We start from the raw sequence: 20,008 nt of genomic DNA, 5'->3' as shown, positions 1-20,008 counted from the left end.
TGGTTGTCGTTGACAGGTTTTCGAAGATGGCGCACTTCGTTCCACTGGTTGGGCTGCCATCGGCCAGACGCCTGTCTGAATTATTTATGCTGCATGTTGTGCGTCTCCACGGGTTGCCACTTGATGTGGTCTCTGACCGCGGATCCCAGTTTGTGGCCAAATTCTGGAGGGCATTTTGTTCCGATCTCCAGATTTCTGTCAGCTTGTCGTCAGGCTACCATCCGCAGTCTAATGGGCAGACTGAAAGGGTGAACCAGTCCTTGGAGCAGTTCCTCAGGTGTTATGTCTCCAAGTGTCAGACTGACTGGGTTGCTCATCTGTCCATGGCGGAGTTTGCCTATAACAACGCGGCTCACTCTGCTACAGGGATCTCTCCCTTCCTTTGTGTGTATGGGCATCATCCTAAGGCCAATTCTTTGGACCCCCTGGACTCCACGCCTGGTGGTTCCTCTGTGGTTTCTGTCCTTAGAGGTATTTGGAGGAAAGTGAAGAAAGCCCTTGTGTCTGTGTCATTAGTGACCAAAAGGGTTTTTGATAAGCGGAAAAGACCCTGCAGCTTCAAATTAGGAGACTTCGTCTGGTTGTCTACCAAGAATTTGAAGTTGAGACAGCCATCTCGTAAGTTAGGCCCCCGGTTCATCGGCCCTTATAAGATCACCAGGGTAATCAATCCGGTGGCATTTCAGTTAGACCTGCCCCGTTCTTTGGGTATCAATAAAACATTTCATTGTTCCCTTTTAAAACGGGCGATTAGTAATCCTTCTTCCAGTGGAAGACCTTCTCCTCTTCTGATACGTGGCCAGAAGGAGTTTGTTGTTGAAAGGATTCTTGACTCCAAGATGGTTCGGGGTCGGCTGTCATTTTTGGTGCACTGGAAGGGGTATGGCCCGGAGGAGCGGTCGTGGGTGCGCAGTTGTGATCTTCATGCCCCCAGACTGATACGCTCTTTCTTCTCGCAGTTCCCCGATAAACCCGGTGGTAGGGGTTCTTTGACCCCTCGTCAGAGGGGGGGTACTGTTAGGGTCTCCTGCCCTGTGCTGCCACGTCGTCATGGCAACCGGGAGACAAGTGCTAGCGGAGTAACCTGAGCGCAGCTGATACTCCGGTTGCTGTGCAGTGGTTACAGGCTCTGTGCACGGCAGGGGATCCGGTGCTGGTTTTTGTGCTCACAGTCTGTGAGGTCTGAGTGGGGCGTGGACAGCACCTGCTTTATAAGGCCTCTTCTCAGGTTAAGCAGATGCTGCTGAATCTTTGTTGGTTAGTCAGTTCCTGAAAGTTAGCCAGTACTGTGTAGCTTTGTATTTGTTGTTGCTTACTGCAAATAGGCCTGGGGATTTGGTACTACACTCTGCCAATCCAGACCTAGCAGTAAGACTGGAGTCAGTCGTTTAACCTGCTGGGGTTCTTTTGCTACTCTGTGAACTTAGCAGGTTTGCGGCTGTATTCTCAGACTGCCTGCCTAAATCCTGTCTCACTGTGCAAGGTGTTCAGGTATTCAGTTTAGTGGCAGTAAGCTGAACCTGTGCACTGCAAGTGATGATTAGGATTGTGGAGACTCTCCTTGTGTCTATCATTCCATCTCTGACCAAGGAGTTTACTGCCACACCCGTTGGTAACCCTTTAGGGTTTTGCTGTTGCCCTTAGCAACAGCATTTCGGGTTCTCTACGTATTAAAACACAACATCTTGCTTTTTTCATCTGAGCATTCCTAATAATAGGGAGACACCCAGTTTCTTAGCCTCTGGGCTTCTGTGTTCACTTTGTGTTTATTTTGTTACCCTATCACCTTCTGTGTACGTAATGTCATATTCCCCAGTCTGTCTGTGAGTTCATTTGTTTTGCATCCCTATCCGTTCAGACACCAGTACATTCCTGCAGGCACTGGTGTGCATAACAGTTCAGACACCAGTACATTCCTGCAGGCACTGGTGTGCATAACAACATACTGTATCACTGTACTGATTATTACTCTATCAATGTTATATATTATACATACTGTATCACTGTACTGATTATTACTCTATCAATGTTATATATTATACATACTGTATCACTGTACTGATTATTACTCTATCAATGTTATATATTATACATACTGTATCACTGTACTGATTATTACTATATCAATGTTATATATTATACATACTGTATCGCTGTACTGATTATTACTCTATCAATGTTATATATTATACATACTGTATCGCTGTACTGATTATTACTCTATCAGTGTTATATATTATACATACTGTATCACTGTACTGATCATTACTCTATCAATGTTATATATTATACATACTGTATCACTGTACTGATTATTACTCTATCAATGTTATATATTATACATACTGTATCACTGTACTGATTATTACTCTATCAATGTTATATATTATACATACTGTATCACTGTACTGATTATTACTCTATCAGTGTTATATATTATACATACTGTATCACTGTACTGATTATTACTCTATCAATGTTATATATTATACATACTGTATCACTGTACTGATTATTACTCTATCAGTGTTATATATCATACATACTGTATCACTGTACTGATTATTACTATATCAATGTTATATATTATACATACTGTATCACTGTACTGATTATTACTCTATCAATGTTATATATTATACATACTGTATCACTGTACTGATTATTACTCTATCAATGTTATATATTATACATACTGTATCACTGTACTGATTATTACTCTATCAGTGTTATATATCATACATACTGTATCACTGTACTGATCATTACTCTATCAGTGTTATATATTATACATACTGTATTACTGTACTGATTATTACTCTATCAATGTTATATATTATACATACTGTATCACTGTACTGATTATTACTCTATCAATGTTATATATTATACATACTGTATCACTGTACTGATTATTACTCTATCAATATTATATATTATACATACTGTATCACTGTACTGATTATTACTCTATCAATATTATATATTATACATACTGTATCACTGTACTGATCATTACTCTATCAGTGTTATATATTATACATACTGTATCGCTGTACTGATTATTACTCTATCAATGTTATATATTATACATACTGTATCACTGTACTGATCATTACTCTATCAGTGTTATATATTATACATACTGTATCACTGTACTGATCATTACTCTATCAATGTTATATATTATACATACTGTATCACTGTACTGATTATTACTCTATCAGTGTTATATATCATACATACTGTATCACTGTACTGATTATTACTCTATCAATGTTATATATTATACATACTGTATCACTGTACTGATTATTACTCTATCAATGTTATATATTATACATACTGTATCACTGTACTGATCATTACTCTATCAGTGTTATATATTATACATACTGTATCACTGTACTGATCATTACTCTATCAGTGTTATATATTATACATACTGTATCACTGTACTGATTATTACTCTATCAATGTTATATATTATACATACTGTATCACTGTACTGATTATTACTCTATCAATATTATATATTATACATACTGTATCACTGTACTGATTATTACTCTATCAATATTATATATTATACATACTGTATCACTGTACTGATTATTACTCTATCAATGTTATATATTATGCATACTGTATCACTGTACTGATTATTACTCTATCAATGTTATATATCATACATACTGTATGACTGTACTGATTATTACTCTATCAATGTTATATATTATACATACTGTATCACTGTACTGATTATTACTCTATCAATGTTATATATTATACATACTGTATCACTGTACTGATTATTACTCTATCAGTGTTATATATCATACATACTGTATCACTGTACTGATTATTACTCTATCAATGTTATATATCATACATACTGTATCACTGTACTGATTATTACTCTATCAATGTTATATATCATACATACTGTATCACTGTACTGATCATTACTCTATCAGTGTTATATATTATACATACTGTATCACTGTACTGATTATTACTCTATCAATGTTATATATCATACATACTGTATCACTGTACTGATCATTACTCTATCAGTGTTATATATTATACATACTGTATTACTGTACTGATTATTACTCTATCAATGTTATATATTATACATACTGTATCACTGTACTGATTATTACTCTATCAATGTTATATATTATACATACTGTATCACTGTACTGATTATTACTCTATCAGTGTTATATATTATACATACTGTATTACTGTACTGATTATTACTCTATCAATGTTATATATCATACATACTGTATCACTGTACTGATCATTACTCTATCAGTGTTATATATTATACATACTGTATTACTGTACTGATTATTACTCTATCAATGTTATATATCATACATACTGTATCACTGTACTGATTATTACTCTATCAGTGTTATATATTATACATACTGTATCACTGTACTGATTATTACTCTATCAATGTTATATATTATACATACTGTATCGCTGTACTGATTATTACTCTATCAATGTTATATATTATACATACTGTATTGATGTACTGAAATTACATAATAAATATACTGCATTATTGTACTGATACTATACATTATTGTTTTATTGAAATTATATAGTATTGCTAATATATATTATTGATAATGCACTACTGAATTGATATGATATATTATTGATATTGTATTAGAATACTAATATTACATAATAATGATGTGTTGTTTATTGAAATTATATATCACATATTTGCTATTATATACCATTGCTATTGTATCGTTGCATTGATATTATATTTGTATTTATATGATACATGATAGATATTGCATTATTGTACTGATAGTATATATTAATATTGTGTTGTTTTATTGCCATCATATAATATAGTATTTGCTTTTATGTATTATTGCGATTGTACTATAATGTAGATATTTAAGACTGTAAGCTCTCACGAGGAGGGCTCTCTTCCCTCGTGTGTCACTTATACCATCATCTCCTCCCCACTGCCACCGACCCCTAGCCCCCGGGATTAGCCGCCCCGCTGCCTATCTGGGTATTAGGACCACTGCTGCAGAAATGGTTATACACCTTGTAGTCCACGTCCCGCAACGTCCTGTTCTGTAAGTCACTTCCTGTGTGGCTCTGTGCGTACTGTCTGTGTGTGTGCTCTGTACGGTGCTGCAGACCCATTGTGGCGCCAAATAAAGGATTATTTTAATATTCAATCCCTGTTTTAACATTTTCTAACATAGTTTGGAGAATGAAGTCTCAGCTCCCCGCCTGCTGTCACATCCTGTCATATACTAAACGCTGACGACAGAATAGTATACACACACACAGACACACACACACACTTCCGTCACATTCTGTCACCACTAGTTACGGCAGGAGGTGCATGATTCCTTTCAATGTCCACCTTATCCTAAAGAACGCAGAACCGATGACATCAGTTATAAGCGATGACATCAGAATTTACAGTTTATACAGGTATAACGTATCTGCAACAGTTGATACATACAGTAATATGGAGGGACGAGAGACGCCCCACAACACATTCCTGCAAGAAGAGGGGACAAAGACAGGACATTTATAGGGTTAATGGAGGAGGAGGAGGACCCCCACGGGACATCTGTCTCCATCCCCTCCTCCATCCCCTAGCATTAATGATTGCTCACAGCTTCCCTTCCTGCGGTGTGGGGTCAGGGGGCGGCTGGGCACAATGAAGGGGGGCTGAGGCGTATTTGGGAGGGGTATTGGCTGAGGAGAGGATGGCTCTGTATGACTGGTTACACAGGATGCAGGCGGAGGGGGATGCTGTGTTGGGTACCACAGCCCAGGGTCAGTGCGCTGGCTTATGCCCAGAGAAGGTTATTAATGGCGGAAAGGGGAATGGGTGACACTGGGATGACAGGACGTTGGCCGGATACCAGGGGTCAGGGCCAGCAGGGAGTAAGTGGCCCCCACACGAGGGGCGGCCATCACAATACATAGACATGAAGGTGCACTGGGCATTAATTGGCCACACGGAGGAAGAACCTGACCCAGAGGCTTAATGACTTATTCTGGGGTTTGCTGTCTGGGCCTGAGCCTAGACCTGGGCTGGATATGTGCACTGATATAGTGGGTGGAAGTGGAGTGTTATAGTGGGTGGCAGTGGAGTATTATAGTGGGTGGCAGTGGAGTATTATAGTGGGTGGCAGTGGAGCGCTATTGTGGGTGGCAGTGGAGTGTTATAGTGGGTGGCAGTGGAGTATTATAGTGGGTGGCAGTGGAGTGTTATAGTGGGTGGCAGTGGAGTGTTATAGTGGGTGGCAGTGGAGTATTATAGTGGGTGGCAGTGGAGTGTTATAGTGGGTGGCAGTGGAGTATTATAGTGGGTGGCAGTGGAGTGTTATAGTGGGTGGCAGTGGAGTGTTATAGTGGGTGGCAGTGGAGTGTTATAGTGGGTGGCAGTGGAGCGCTATTGTGGGTGGCAGTGGAGTATCATAGTGGGTGGTAGTGGAGTATTATAGTGGGTGGCAGTGGAGCGATATAGTGGGTGGCAGTGGAGCGTTATAGTGGGTGGCAGTGGAGCGCTATTGTGGGTGGCAGTGGAGTATCATAGTGGGTGGTAGTGGAGTATTATAGTGGGTGGCAGTGGAGCGATATAGTGGGTGGCAGTGGAGCGTTATAGTGGGTGGCAGTGGAGTATTATAGTGGGTGGCAGTGGAGCGCTATAGTGGGTGGCAGTGGAGAATTATAGTGGGTGGCAATGCAGCATTATAGTGGGTGGCAGTGGAGAATTATAGTGGGTGGCAGTGAGCGCTATAGTGGGTGGCAGTGGAGTATTATAGTGGGTGGCAGTGGAGTATTTCAGTGGGTGGCAGTGGAGTATTAGAGTGGGTGGCAGTGGAGCGCTATAGTGGGTGGCAGTGGAGTATTATAGTGGGTGGCAGTGGAGCGTTATAGTAGGTGGCAGTGGAGTATTATAGTGGGTGGCAGTGGAGTATTATAGTGGGTGGCAGTGGAGCATTATAGTGGGTGACAGTGGAGCGCTATAGTGAGTGGCAGTGGAGTATCAATAGTGGGTGGCAGTGGAGTTATATAGTGGGTGGCAGTGGAGTTATATAGTGGGTGGCAGTGGGGCATTATAGTAGTTGACAGTGGAGTGTTATAGTGGATGGCAGTGGAGCGCTATAGTGGGTGGCAGTGGAGCGTGATAGTGGGTGGCAGCAGAGTATTATAGTGGGTGGCAGTGGAGCACTATAGTGGGTGGCAGTGGAGCGCTATAGTGGGTGGCAGTGGTGTGTTACAGTGGGTGGCAGTGGAGCGTTATAGTGGGTGGCAGTGGAGCGTGATAGTGGGTGGCAGTAGAGTATTATAGTGGGTGGCAGTGGAGCACTATAGTGGGTGGCAGTGGAGCGCTATAGTGGGTGGCAGTGGTGTGTTATAGTGGGTGGCAGTGGAGCGTTATAGTGGGTGGCAGTGGAGTATTATAGTGGGTGGCAGTGGAGCGCTATAGTGGGTGGCAGTGAAGCACTATAGTGGGTGGCAGTGGAGTATTATAGTGGGTGGCAGTGGAGCGTTATAGTAGGTGGCAGTGGAGTATTATAGTGGGTGGCAGTGGAGCGCTATAGTGGGTGACAGTGGAGTATTATAGTGGGTGGCAGTGGCGCGCTATAGTGGATGGCAGTGGAGTATTATAGTGGGTGGCAGTGGAGCGTTATAGTAGGTGGCAGTGGAGCACTATAGTGGGTGGCAGTGGAGCGTAATATTGGGTTGTAGTGGGGCATTATAGTGGGTAGCAGTGGAGTGGGTTGGGGGGGAAGGGGGTTAGCAGTAGGCATCAGTGCTGGGGGCAGGTGTATTAGTGCAGAGGGGAAGGGGGCTGCAGCAAACAGCAGTGCTGGGGGTAGGGGGTATCAGTGCAGAGGCTGGGTTGGGGGAAGGGGTATCAGTGCTGGGGGAGGGGATAGAAGTAGGCAGTAGTGCTGGGGACAGTAGTGCAGTGTCAGAAAGTGGCAGTGGGGGTATCAGTGCAGACAGGAAGGGGACAGCAATAGGCAGCAGTGTCAGGTGTAGGGGTATCAGTGCAGAGGATGAGGGGATAGGAGGTATCAGTGCTGGGTGTTGTGGTATCAGTGCAGAGGAGGAGGGTGTAGGGAGCATCAGTGCTGGGTGTTAGAGTATCAGTTCAGGGGGTAGAGGGTATCAGTGCTGGGGGTAGCGGTATTAGTGCACGGGGTAGAGGGTATCAGTGCTGGGGGATGGGGGCAGCAGTGCTGGGGGTAGGGGTATCAGTGCTGAGAGGAAGGGGGCAGAGGGTATCAGTGCTGGGGGAAGGTGGCAGCAATGCTGGTGGTAGGGGTATCAGTGCAGGGTAGTGGGTATTAGTGCTGGGTGAGGAGGGGGGGATAGGGGCAGCAATGCTGGGTGTAGGGGTATCAGTACTGGTGGAGGAGGGGGTAGGGGTATCAGTGCAGGGTAGTGGGTATCAGTGCTGGGTGAGGAGGATGGGGTAGGGGCAGCAATGCTGGGGGTAGGGGGTATCAGTGCAAGGTAGTGAGTATCAGTGCTGGGTGAGGAGGAGGGGGTAGGGGCAGCAATGCTGGGGGTAGGGGTATCAGTGCAAGGTAGTGGGTATCAGTGCTGGATGAGGAGGAGGGGGTAGGGGCAGCAATGCTTGGTGTAGGGGTATCAGTGCAGAGAGGAAGGGGGCAGAGGGTATCAGTGCTGGGGGATGGGGGATGGGGGCAGCAGTGCTGGGGGTAGGGGTATCAGTGCTGAGAGGAAGGGGGCAGAGGGTATCAGTGCTGGGGGAAGGTGGCAGCAATGCTGGTGGTAGGGGTATCAGTGCAGGGTAGTGGGTAAAAGTGCTGGGTGAGGAGGGGGGGATAGGGGCAGCAATGCTGGGTGTAGGGGTATCAGTGCTGGTGGAGGAGGGGGTAGGGGTATCAGTGCAGGGTAGTGGGTATCAGTGCTGGGTGAGGAGGATGGGGTAGGGGCAGCAATGCTGGGGGTAGGGGGTATCAGTGCAGGGTAGTGAGTATCAGTGCTGGGTGAGGAGGAGGGGGTAGGGGCAGAAATGCTGGGGGTAGGGGTATCAGTGCAAGGTAGTGGGTATCAGTGCTGGATGAGGAGGAGGGGGTAGGGGCAGCAATGCTTGGTGTAGGGGTATCAGTGCAGAGAGGAAGGGGGCAGAGGGTATCAGTGCGGGGGGAAGGTGACAGCAATGCTGGGGTAGGGGTATCAGTGCAGGAGGAGGGGGTAGGGCCAGCAATGCTGGGTGTAGGGGTATCAGTGCTGGGGGAGGAGGAGGGGGGTAGGGGTATCAGTGCAGGGGGTAGAGGGTATCAGTGCTGGGGGAGGAGGAGGGGGTAGAGGGTATCCGTGCTGGGGGAGGAGGAGGGGGGTAGGGGTATCAGTGCAGGGGGTAGAGGGTATCAGTGCTGGGGGAGGAGGAGGGGGTAGGGGTATCAGTGCTGGGGGAGGAGGAGGGGTAGGGGCAGCAATGCTGGGTGTAGGAGTATCAGTGATGGGGGAGGAGGAGGGGGAGGGGTATCAGTGCCGGGGGAGGAGGAGGGGGTAGGGGTATCAGTGCTGGGGTAGGGGTATCAGTGCCGGGAGAGGAGGAGGGGGTAGGGGTATCAGTGCTGGGGTAGGGGTATCAGTGCCGGGGGAGGAGGAGGGGGTAGGGGTATCAGTGCTGGGGTAGGGGTATCAGTGCCGGGGGAGGAGGAGGGGGTAGGGGTATCAGTGCTGGGGTAGGGGTATCAGTGCCGGGAGAGGAGGAGGGGGTAGGGGTATCAGTGCTGGGGTAGGGGTATCAGTGCCGGGAGAGGAGGAGGGGGTAGGGGTATCAGTGCTGGGGTAGGGGTATCAGTGCCGGGGGAGGAGGAGGGGGTAGGGGTATCAGTGCCGGGGTAGGGGTATCAGTGCCGGGGGAGGAGGAGGGGGTAGGGGTATCAGTGCCGGGGGAGGAGGAGGGGGTAGGGGTATCAGTGCTGGGGTAGGGGTATCAGTGCCGGGGGAGGAGGAGGGGGTAGGGGTATTAGTGCTGGGGTAGGGGTATCAGTGCCGGGGGAGGAGGAGGGGGGGAGGGGTATCAGTGCCGGGGGAGGAGGAGGGGGTAGGGGTATCAGTGCTGGGGTAGGGGTATCAGTGCCGGGAGAAGGGGGGAGCAGCAGCCAGGTACCTGAATCCCCGCACGGCGCTCCCGTTCCTCCGCCAGCCCGGGCCGTGCCGCAGCACCTCCTGCACCATCTCCTTCTGGTCCGGCAGCCGCTCCACCGGGAAGATGTAGAGCCAGCACAGCACGGAGACGGCGAGGAAGCCGGCACCCACCGGGAACCGGGTACGGGGGCATTTCCACCACATGCTGCGTCTCATTGCCACATGCCGGTACCCTGGGGCCCCCGGGGCCCTGCGCGCCCTACTCCGTCCCGAGCAGCGGCTGCAGCATCCTCGTAGTGCCCCCTATGCCCGGTGCATGCCCCCAGGTGGGCAGCCGCCTGTCCCTTTGTTCCCGGATGGGGAGAGCAGAATGCAACGTGCTGCAATGCTGCAAAACGCTGAGTGATCCCCAATCTCACCCCCCCGGCTGCAGCAGCGGCTCCAATCTCACCCCCTCCCCCGTGTCCCCCCCGGCTGCAGCGGCTGCAATCTCATCATCCAGCTCCTCAGCCTCCTGGTGTCACATCCCGCACTGTGTGTGAGGCAGATTTATGAAGCCTGGTGGAGTGATAAAGTGGATGGTGATAAAGTACCAGCCAATCAGATCCTAACTTCCATGTTACAGGCTGGGTTTGAAAAATGACAGTTAGGAGCTGATTGGCTGGTGCTTTATCACCTTCCACTTTATCACTTCACCAGGCTTAATAAATCTGCCCTGAGATTCATACATAGTGTGCTCCTCCCCGGGCACTGACTGCTGCCGTGTGCCCTGCCCCTGTGCCCTCCCCGCCACCCCTGCCCTCCCCACTACCCTGCCCCTGTGCCCTCCCCGCCACCCTGCCCCTGTGCCATCCCGCTACCCTGCCCCTGTGCCATCCCTGCTACCCTGCCCCTATTACCTGCCCGTGTGTTAACCCTGCCCTCCCCACTACCCTGCCCCTGTGCCATCCCTGCTACCCTGCCCCTGTGCCATCCCTGCCCTCCCCACTACCCTGCCCCTATTAACTGCCCCTGTGCCATCCCCACTACCCTGCCCCTGTGCCATCCCTGCCCTTCCCACTACCCTGCCCCTGTGCCATCCCTGCCCTCCGCACTACCCTGCCCCTGTGCCCTCCCCTCTACCCTGCCCATTATCCCTGCTACCCTGCCCCTGTGCCCTCCCTGTTACCCTGCCCCTGTGCCCTCCACACTACCCCGCCCCTGTGACCTCCACACTACCCTGCCCCTGTGCCATCCCTGCTACCCTACACCTGTGCCCTCCTTGCTACCCTGCCCCTGTGCCCTCCACACTACCCTGCCCCTGTGCCATCCCTGCTACCCTGCCCCTGTGCCCTCCTTGCTACCCTGCCCCTGTGCCCTCCCCACAACCCTGCCCTCCCTACTACAGGCTGAGGGATGCTGTGCTGTGTACCCTGCCCCTATTACCTGCCCCTTTGCCCTCCCTGCCATCCTACCACACTGCCCCTCTGCCCTCCCTGCTACCCTGCCTCTGTGCCCTCCCTGCTACAGTGTATGTGCTATACAAAATAGAAATTGGTGGTGTTTTTCTTGCGCACAATATTCTTGGACATCTCTCCAACCCGGGTATGCCCTCTAAAGTTCTCTCTATAAGAAAATTATAATAAAGTGTTTTATATTATCCAAAGCCGGTAGATTCTCCCACTTTACATTGAGGATTTACCCTGGAAGCTGAGTGTGAATTTGAAAAGGAAATAAAGAGCCACCTGCTTTGCATTTTATACAAGGCTCAGACTGTGAGTTTTTTGGTGAAGGGGACATCCCCTGCCTCTTATTTTCTCTATGTGATGGAGTTATGAGGATGAAGTGTTTACCACGCCTCACACAAATTACCTTTTTATGAGTTTCCTGTTGAAGGGGACATCCCCTGAGATTTATGGTGACGGTGTTCCATCAATGAATGATTATCTTTGCCTCTCCTTTTTCTTCACAATTGTGAGTGGTTTGATTTAGGGGGTTAAGACCCCGACATAAATTTGCATATCACTATTGGTGTGGTGATTTGTTAACCATCTTTGAATGTGCATTTATACCTAAACAATACTACACAAGGATTTCTGCATTCTCTCTTCCTTTTCATGTTACAAACATCGTTCTTGAAGGAAAATGGAGTTGTGAAGAGGAGTGTTAAACCAGGGGAGTATTTCTAACTTTCATTAATCACCATTTGTTTTATTGGGGCGCACATATGAACCGGAGATAAAATTGTTTTTGTTGTAATAGTTTATGTGCTATATACATCTGGTACCATGTGCCCTCCCCGCTATAGGCTGATACATGGACGCCATGCTATATACATCTGGTACCATGTGCCCTCCCCGCTATAGGCTGATACATGGACGCCATGCTATATACATCTGGTACCACGCCCCCTGTACCCTCCCCGCTATAGGCTGATACATGGATGCCATGCTATATACATCTGGTACCACGCCCCCTGTACCCTCCCCGCTATAGGCTGATACATGGATGCCACGCTATATACATCTGGTACCACGCCCCTGTACCCTCCCCGCTATAGGCTGATACATGGACGCCATGCTATATACATCTGGTACCACGCCCCCTGTACCTCCCCGCTATAGGCTGATACATGGACGCCATGCTATATACATCTGGTACCATGTGCCCTCCCCGCTATAGGCTGATACATGGACGCCATGCTATATACATCTGGTACCATGTGCCCTCCCCGCTATAGGCTGATACATGGACGCCATGCTATATACATCTGGTACCACGCCTCCTGTACCCTCCCCGCTATAGGCTGATACATGGATGCCATGCTATATACATCTGGTACCATGTGCCCTCCCCGCTATAGGCTGATACATGGACGCCATGCTATATACATCTGGTACCACGCCCCCTGTACCCTCCCCGCTATAGGCTGATACATGGACGCCATGCTATATACATCTGGTACCACGCCCCCTGTACCCTCCCCGCTATAGGCTGATACATGGACGCCATGCTATATACATCTGGTACCACGCCCCCTGTACCCTCCCCGCTATAGGCTGATACATGGACGCCATGCTATATACATCTGGTACCACGCCCCCTGTACCCTCCCCGCTATAGGCTGATACATGGACGCCATGCTATATACATCTGGTACCATGTGCCCTCCCCGCTATAGGCTGATACATGGACGCCATGCTATATACATCTGGTACCACGCCCCCTGTACCCTCCCCGCTATAGGCTGATACATGGATGCCATGCTATATACATCTGGTACCACGCCCCTGTACCCTCCCCGCTATAGGCTGATACATGGACGCCATGCTATATACATCTGGTACCATGTGCCCTCCCCGCTATATGCTGATACATGGACGCCATGCTATATACATCTGGTACCACGCCCCCTGTACCCTCCCCGCTATAGGCTGATACATGGATGCCATGCTATATACATCTGGTACCACGCCCCTGTACCCTCCCCGCTATAGGCTGATACATGGACGCCATGCTATATACATCTGGTACCACGCCCCCTGTATCCTCCCCGCTATAGGCTGATACATGGATGCCATGCTATATACATCTGGTACCACGCCCCTGTACCCTCCCCGCTATAGGCTGATACATGGACGCCATGCTATATACATCTGGTACCACGCCCCCTGTACCCTCCCCGCTATAGGCTGATACATGGACGCCATGCTATATACATCTGGTACCACGCCCCCTGTACCCTCCCCGCTATAGGCTGATACATGGATGCCATGCTATATACATCTGGTACCACGCCCCCTGTACCCTCTCCGCTATAGGCTGATACATGGACGCCATGCTATATACATCTGGTACCACGCCCCCTGTACCCTCTCCGCTATAGGCTGATACATGGATGCCATGCTATATACATCTGGTACCACGCCCCCTGTACCCTCCCCGCTATAGGCTGATACATGGACGCCATGCTATATACATCTGGTACCACGCCCCCTGTACCCTCTCCGCTATAGGCTGATACATGGACGCCATGCTATATACATCTGGTACCACGCCCCTGTACCCTCCCCGCTATAGGCTGATACATGGACGCCATGCTATATACATCTGGTACCACGCCCCCTGTACCCTCCCCGCTATAGGCTGATACATGGACGCCATGCTATATACATCTGGTACCATGTGCCCTCCCCGCTATAGGCTGATACATGGACGCCATGCTATATACATCTGGTACCACGCCCCCTGTACCCTCTCCGCTATAGGCTGATACATGGACGCCATGCTATATACATCTGGTACCACGCCCCCTGTACCCTCCCCGCTATAGGCTGATACATGGACGCCATGCTATATACATCTGGTACCACGCCCCTGTACCCTCCCCGCTATAGGCTGATACATGGATGCCATGCTATATACATCTGGTACCACGCCCCCTGTACCCTCTCCGCTATAGGCTGATACATGGACGCCATGCTATATACATCTGGTACCACGCCCCCTGTACCCTCCCCGCTATAGGCTGATACATGGACGCCATGCTATATACATCTGGTACCACGCCCCCTGTACCCTCCCCGCTATAGGCTGATACATGGACGCCATGCTATATACATCTGGTACCACGCCCCCTGTACCCTCCCCGCTATAGGCTGATACATGGACGCCATGCTATATATATCTGGTACCACGCCCCCTGTACCCTCCCCCCTATAGGCTGATACATGGACGCCATGCTATATACATCTGGTACCACGCCCCCTGCACCCTCCCCGCTATAGGCTGATACATGGACGCCATGCTATATACATCTGGTACCATGTACCTTTTCCATACTGTCATAGTCCGATACATTGGGCATTACATTGTGTCTCTGAGGCGGGCACAGGGCAGTGGGTTGCTGATAGCTGGTGATGGTATGGAGGATGATCTAGCCTGCGGTTGGCACAGAGAGGCGGGAGTGGCTCCTGTCTGATACATTGGGCATTACATTGTGTCTCTGAGGCGGGCACAGGGCAGTGGGTTGCTGATAGCTGGTGATGGTATGGAGGATGATCTAGCCTGTGGTTGGCACAGAGAGGCGGGAGTGGCTCCTGTCTGATACATTGGGCATTACATTGTGTCTCTGAGGCGGGCACAGGGCAATGGGTTGCTGATAACTGGTGATGGTATGGAGGATGATCTAGTCTGCGGTTGGCACAGAGAGGCGGGAGTGGTTCTTGTCTGATACATTGGGCATTACATTGCGTCTCTGAGGCGGGCACAGGGCAGTGGGTTGCTGATAGCTGGTGATGGTATGGAGGATGATCTAGCCTGCGGTTGGCACAGAGAGGCGGGAGTGGCTCCTGTCTGATACATTGGGCATTACATTGTGTCTCTGAGGCGGGCACAGGGCAGTGGGTTGCTGATAGCTGGTGATGGTATGGAGGATGATCTAGCCTGTGGTTGGCACAGAGAGGCGGGAGTGGCTCCTGTCTGATACATTGGGCATTACATTGTGTCTCTGAGGCGGGCACAGGGCAATGGGTTGCTGATAACTGGTGATGGTATGGAGGATGATCTAGTCTGCGGTTGGCACAGAGAGGCGGGAGTGGTTCTTGTCTGATACATTGGGCATTACATTGTGTCTCTGAGGCGGGCACAGGGCAATGGGTTGCTGATAGCTGGTGATGGTATGGAGGATGATCTTGCCTGCGGTTGGCACAGAGAGGCGGGAGTGGTTCTTGTCTGATACATTGGGCATTACATTGTGTCTCTGAGGCGGGCACAGGGCAGTGGGTTGCTGATAGCTGGTGATGGTATGGAGGATGATCTAGCCTACGGTTGGCACAGAGAGGCGGGAGTGGCTCCTGTCTGATACATTGGGCATTACATTGTGTCTCTGAGGCGGGCACAGGGCAATGGGTTGCTGATAGCTGGTGATGGTATGGAGGATGATCTAGCCTACGGTTGGCACAGAGAGGCGGGAGTGGTTCTTGTCTGATACATTGGGCATTACATTGTGTCTCTGAGGCGGGCACAGGGCAGTGGGTTGCTGATAGCTGGTGATGGTATGGAGGATGATCTAGCCTACGGTTGGCACAGAGAGGCGGGAGTGGTTCTTGTCTGATACATTGGGCATTACATTGTGTCTCTGAGGCGGGCACAGGGCAGTGGGTTGCTGATAGCTGGTGATGGTATGGAGGATGATCTTGCCTGCGGTTGGCACAGAGAGGCGGGAGTGGTTCTTGTCTGATACATTGGGCATTACATTGTGTCTCTGAGGCGGGCACAGGGCAGTGGGTTGCTGATAGCTGGTGATGGTATGGAGGATGATCTAGTCTGCGGTTGGCACAGAGAGGCGGGAGTGGTTCTTGTCTGATACATTGGGCATTACATTGTGTCTCTGAGACGGGCACAGGGCAGTGGGTTGCTGATAGCTGGTGATGGTATGGAGGATGATCTAGCCTGTGGTTGGCACAGAGAGGCGGGAGTGGTTCTTGTCTGATACATTGGGCATTACATTGTGTCTCTGAGGCGGGCACAGGGCAGTGGGTTGCTGATAGCTGGTGATGGTATGGAGGATGATCTAGTCTGCGGTTGGCACAGAGAGGCGGGAGTGGTTCTTGTCTGATACATTGGGCATTACATTGTGTCTCTGAGGCGGGCACAGGGCAGTTGGTTGCTGATAGCTGGTGATGGTATGGAGGATGATCTAGTCTGCGGTTGGCACAGAGAGGCGGGAGTGGTTCTTGTCTGATACATTGGGCATTACATTGTGTCTCTGAGGCGGGCACAGGGCAGTGGGTTGCTGATAGCTGGTGATGGTATGGAGGATGATCTAGCCTGCGGTTGGCACAGAGAGGCGGGAGTGGTTCTTGTGTGATACTTGGTCATACCGGCACCTGGGCAGAAGCTGGTTAATCTGTCTTCCATATGAATCACCTGCCCTGCACCGGATTGCAGCTGGAATGGGAGAGGTGTATCATTTTTGGTTGCGTTTACTGCTTACGCTTCCATAACGGTCATCCTCTGTTCCTACTAGTAAGCTCCACCCCTTGCGCACCTTTTTTGTCACTACGGTGCTGCTCTATAGAGGGCCGTACAGTAAATGGTTTCAAGTGTATCCATTTGTTTTTTTATAACTTTTTCTTTCCAGCAGAAACCGATACGCGCAAGAATGATACAAATGACATCAAACCAGTGATCCCTGGGCCTTAGAGACAGTGCACTCACAGGAGGGGGGGGGGGGGGGGGTACATCCCGGAATCAGGTCCTAAATGCATCAGCTGTGAGCAGCTTCGCAAAGTTCCCTTCGATAATCTGTAGCACAGCATAACTTTATGTTCCAAATATTTGGACGTGTAGAGCGCATGTAAGTATAAAGTCCTCTGCAAATACGCTGAGCTCTTTGGAATTATCCTTTAAGCTTTTCACAAGACAGCACTGTTGGGATGGAGATACTGACTGTGTATTCATGATGGTGCTGGCACTGACGGTGGTGTCTCTGGCAGAGTCACTGTCTCCAGGGCAGACGTGTCTTCTTGTTCCTAAGAGAACATATTGGCCCCTATTCAATTAACTGTGATGTTCGGCTGTGCGGCTTACAAACAGAGTGATCAAACGTCCCAATACTCTGTGGAGAAGCAGATTCAGTCCATGTTAGTTGTTGTACCCAATTATCATGAGGATATAATGCCTTGAGTATTGTTCCACTGACTTGCTTAGCCATTCAGTCTGTCCATTCATTTGCGGATGATGAGAAAAAAAAGTGAATACTTAAAGTCCCAAAAAAGGTCTCCAAAGCAGTGCCACAAATTCCGTTCCTCTGATGGAGTATTACTGGTTATTCCTCGTAATCTGAAAACGTGTTGCATGTAGACTGGAGCCAAGGATGTAGCCATCTTACCAAAATGGCCGACTCCTACCCAATCATAGTAACAGCCTTTAGACAAAGGTCAATCAGTGATAAAGTCCAAGGAGCTTAGTATGGGCAAAGATACTAATTGTCCAGCATGGTTCTCTCTGTGCAGCTTTATGCTAGAACACGTTATACAAGTCAGAAGGAAGCCTCCATGGAAGGCCACCAAACTGTACGAGAGTAACCTTAGTGATACTTGGATGAATAATAATCTTTTGTCACGAATCTCAGTGACAACACATTGCCTCAGTGACTAGGGCAGGCATTCCCAACCTTGGTCCTCAAGGCATACTAATAGTCCAGGTTTCTCCGGCAGGGTCCAAAAGTTATCCACAGGATAACAATGGGATATGATGGAGCGACAGCGGAGTGGCACCAAACGATCAAAAGCTTTCTGGCCTCCCAGGATGCAACGGACCCGTCCATATATCCCTGCCCACTGGCTCAAGCAAATCAGTTTTTTGTTTGGTGCGGCAGGAGCCGGACCATGGTCAGAGGGCTGCAGGTTTTTTAGCAGTCCTAAGCTTTCTTATGTTATTTTTATAGTCTTACTAGTGTTTTTGAGTGATCGTTCTAAACAGCGTCTTATACACTTAGAAAGAGTCGCTCCAACAACTCTCCGCCGGGTTGCAACAGCGCTTACCCACGAGTACAGTGCTGTTTCGGCGGACGACTGTGTCGGATATACTAGCAGGTCATGCAGACGTTAGCAGGCTGTGGCCGGAGCACGGGGAGAAGGTAAGGCATCGGTTCCGCTTAGTAGATGGAATACGGACACAGCCGCACTGTATTGGGAGGAGACTACCAAACAGTAGCTGACGCAGCTGCCACCGTGGGTGCACCAGCGCTAGGCCTTAGGGATCTTAGGCACCAGGAATAGCAGGAGGCCGCGATCCTTAGGGTTGATGTCAGCAGGGGCAGTCAGACGCTCTCCTGGTCGCGCCTCCCCCCGGTTCATGACCAGTTTCCGCCGAGTCTCCCGCCATGAACTGATTCCTCGCTTCCGTCTCAGACGCTAACAGAGGGGACCCGGTCGCAGCATAGGCCACTGCGTCAGTGTTCACTGAGCGCTACCACGAGAGATCAGGTCGCAGCATAGGCGGCTGTGTGACCACTGCGTCTGTGTTCACTAAACGTTACCGTGAGGAGACTCGGTCTCAGCATAGGCGGCTGTGTGACCGGTGCGTCTGTGTTCACTGAGTGTCTGTGTTCACTATAGGTTCCTGGAGTGGCAGTGTACACTAGTAGCGTCTGGATTCACTCAGCGTTCGCTAACGTATTGATTGATCACTGGAAGCAAGGTGAGTCTACCTGTATCCCACTCTACTGAGTACGGGCTATACAGCACTAAATTTCTATCTACTTTTTCAGTATGAATAGTTAAGTTAAGTGCCTATTGCATATGAGTCTGTGTACATTTACTGTGGTTTTATTCGCATTGCGTCTGAATACGTTAGATCTGTTTATACAGGATTCAGTAAATGTTCGCCTACATACTTTAAAAAGTGTTTGTAGTTGATGATGTGCTCATATGAGTAATATATAACATGTGACTGCTAGTGTGATTGCTGACTTTAATAAATGTTTGTCAGTTGTTTCTTCTGATCCTCAATGCTGGTGCATGGGTAGGGTCAGATTGATATCACTTTAGAAGGTTAAAGTGATTACAGTCACAAATTGTGTAGTACACTGTGAAAGTGCTGATTATTTATCATGTCTAAGAGCGGCAAAGGTGACGAAGGTACACTTACAGCAACACTCATATCATGTTTGTCTGGCAAAACTGTATTATCCTCTCAGGATCTGGTTCAGGATGGTTTATGAACAATTTGTTTTGCTTTTCAGCAGAACACAAGGCAAATCCCTGTACGACATCAGGTACAGATGGATCCACCTTGGGCTATGTTTGCACAGACTTTGTCCAGTATAGCTGAACGGATAATTCCTACACCTTCTGTACCAGGA

General features: G+C 48.9%; 1 protein-coding gene across 1 annotated transcript in view; it reads right to left on the bottom strand.

The window, feature by feature from the left end:
- ST8SIA1 (ST8 alpha-N-acetyl-neuraminide alpha-2,8-sialyltransferase 1) overlaps positions 1-10,592 on the bottom strand; it is a 125,336-nt gene extending 114,744 nt beyond the window's left edge. The window contains exon 1 of the mRNA XM_063929394.1: positions 10,181-10,592. Coding sequence (XP_063785464.1) covers positions 10,181-10,374 — 194 coding nt within the window. The 5' untranslated portion in view covers positions 10,375-10,592. The remainder of the gene's footprint in view (positions 1-10,180) is intronic.
- Between the last annotated feature and the right edge of the window lie 9,416 nt (positions 10,593-20,008).

Source organism: Pseudophryne corroboree, chromosome 6 (genome assembly GCF_028390025.1).
Source record: "Pseudophryne corroboree isolate aPseCor3 chromosome 6, aPseCor3.hap2, whole genome shotgun sequence".
Taxonomy (NCBI): Eukaryota; Metazoa; Chordata; class Amphibia; order Anura; family Myobatrachidae; genus Pseudophryne; species Pseudophryne corroboree.
This window is presented reverse-complemented; position numbering and strand designations above follow the sequence as displayed.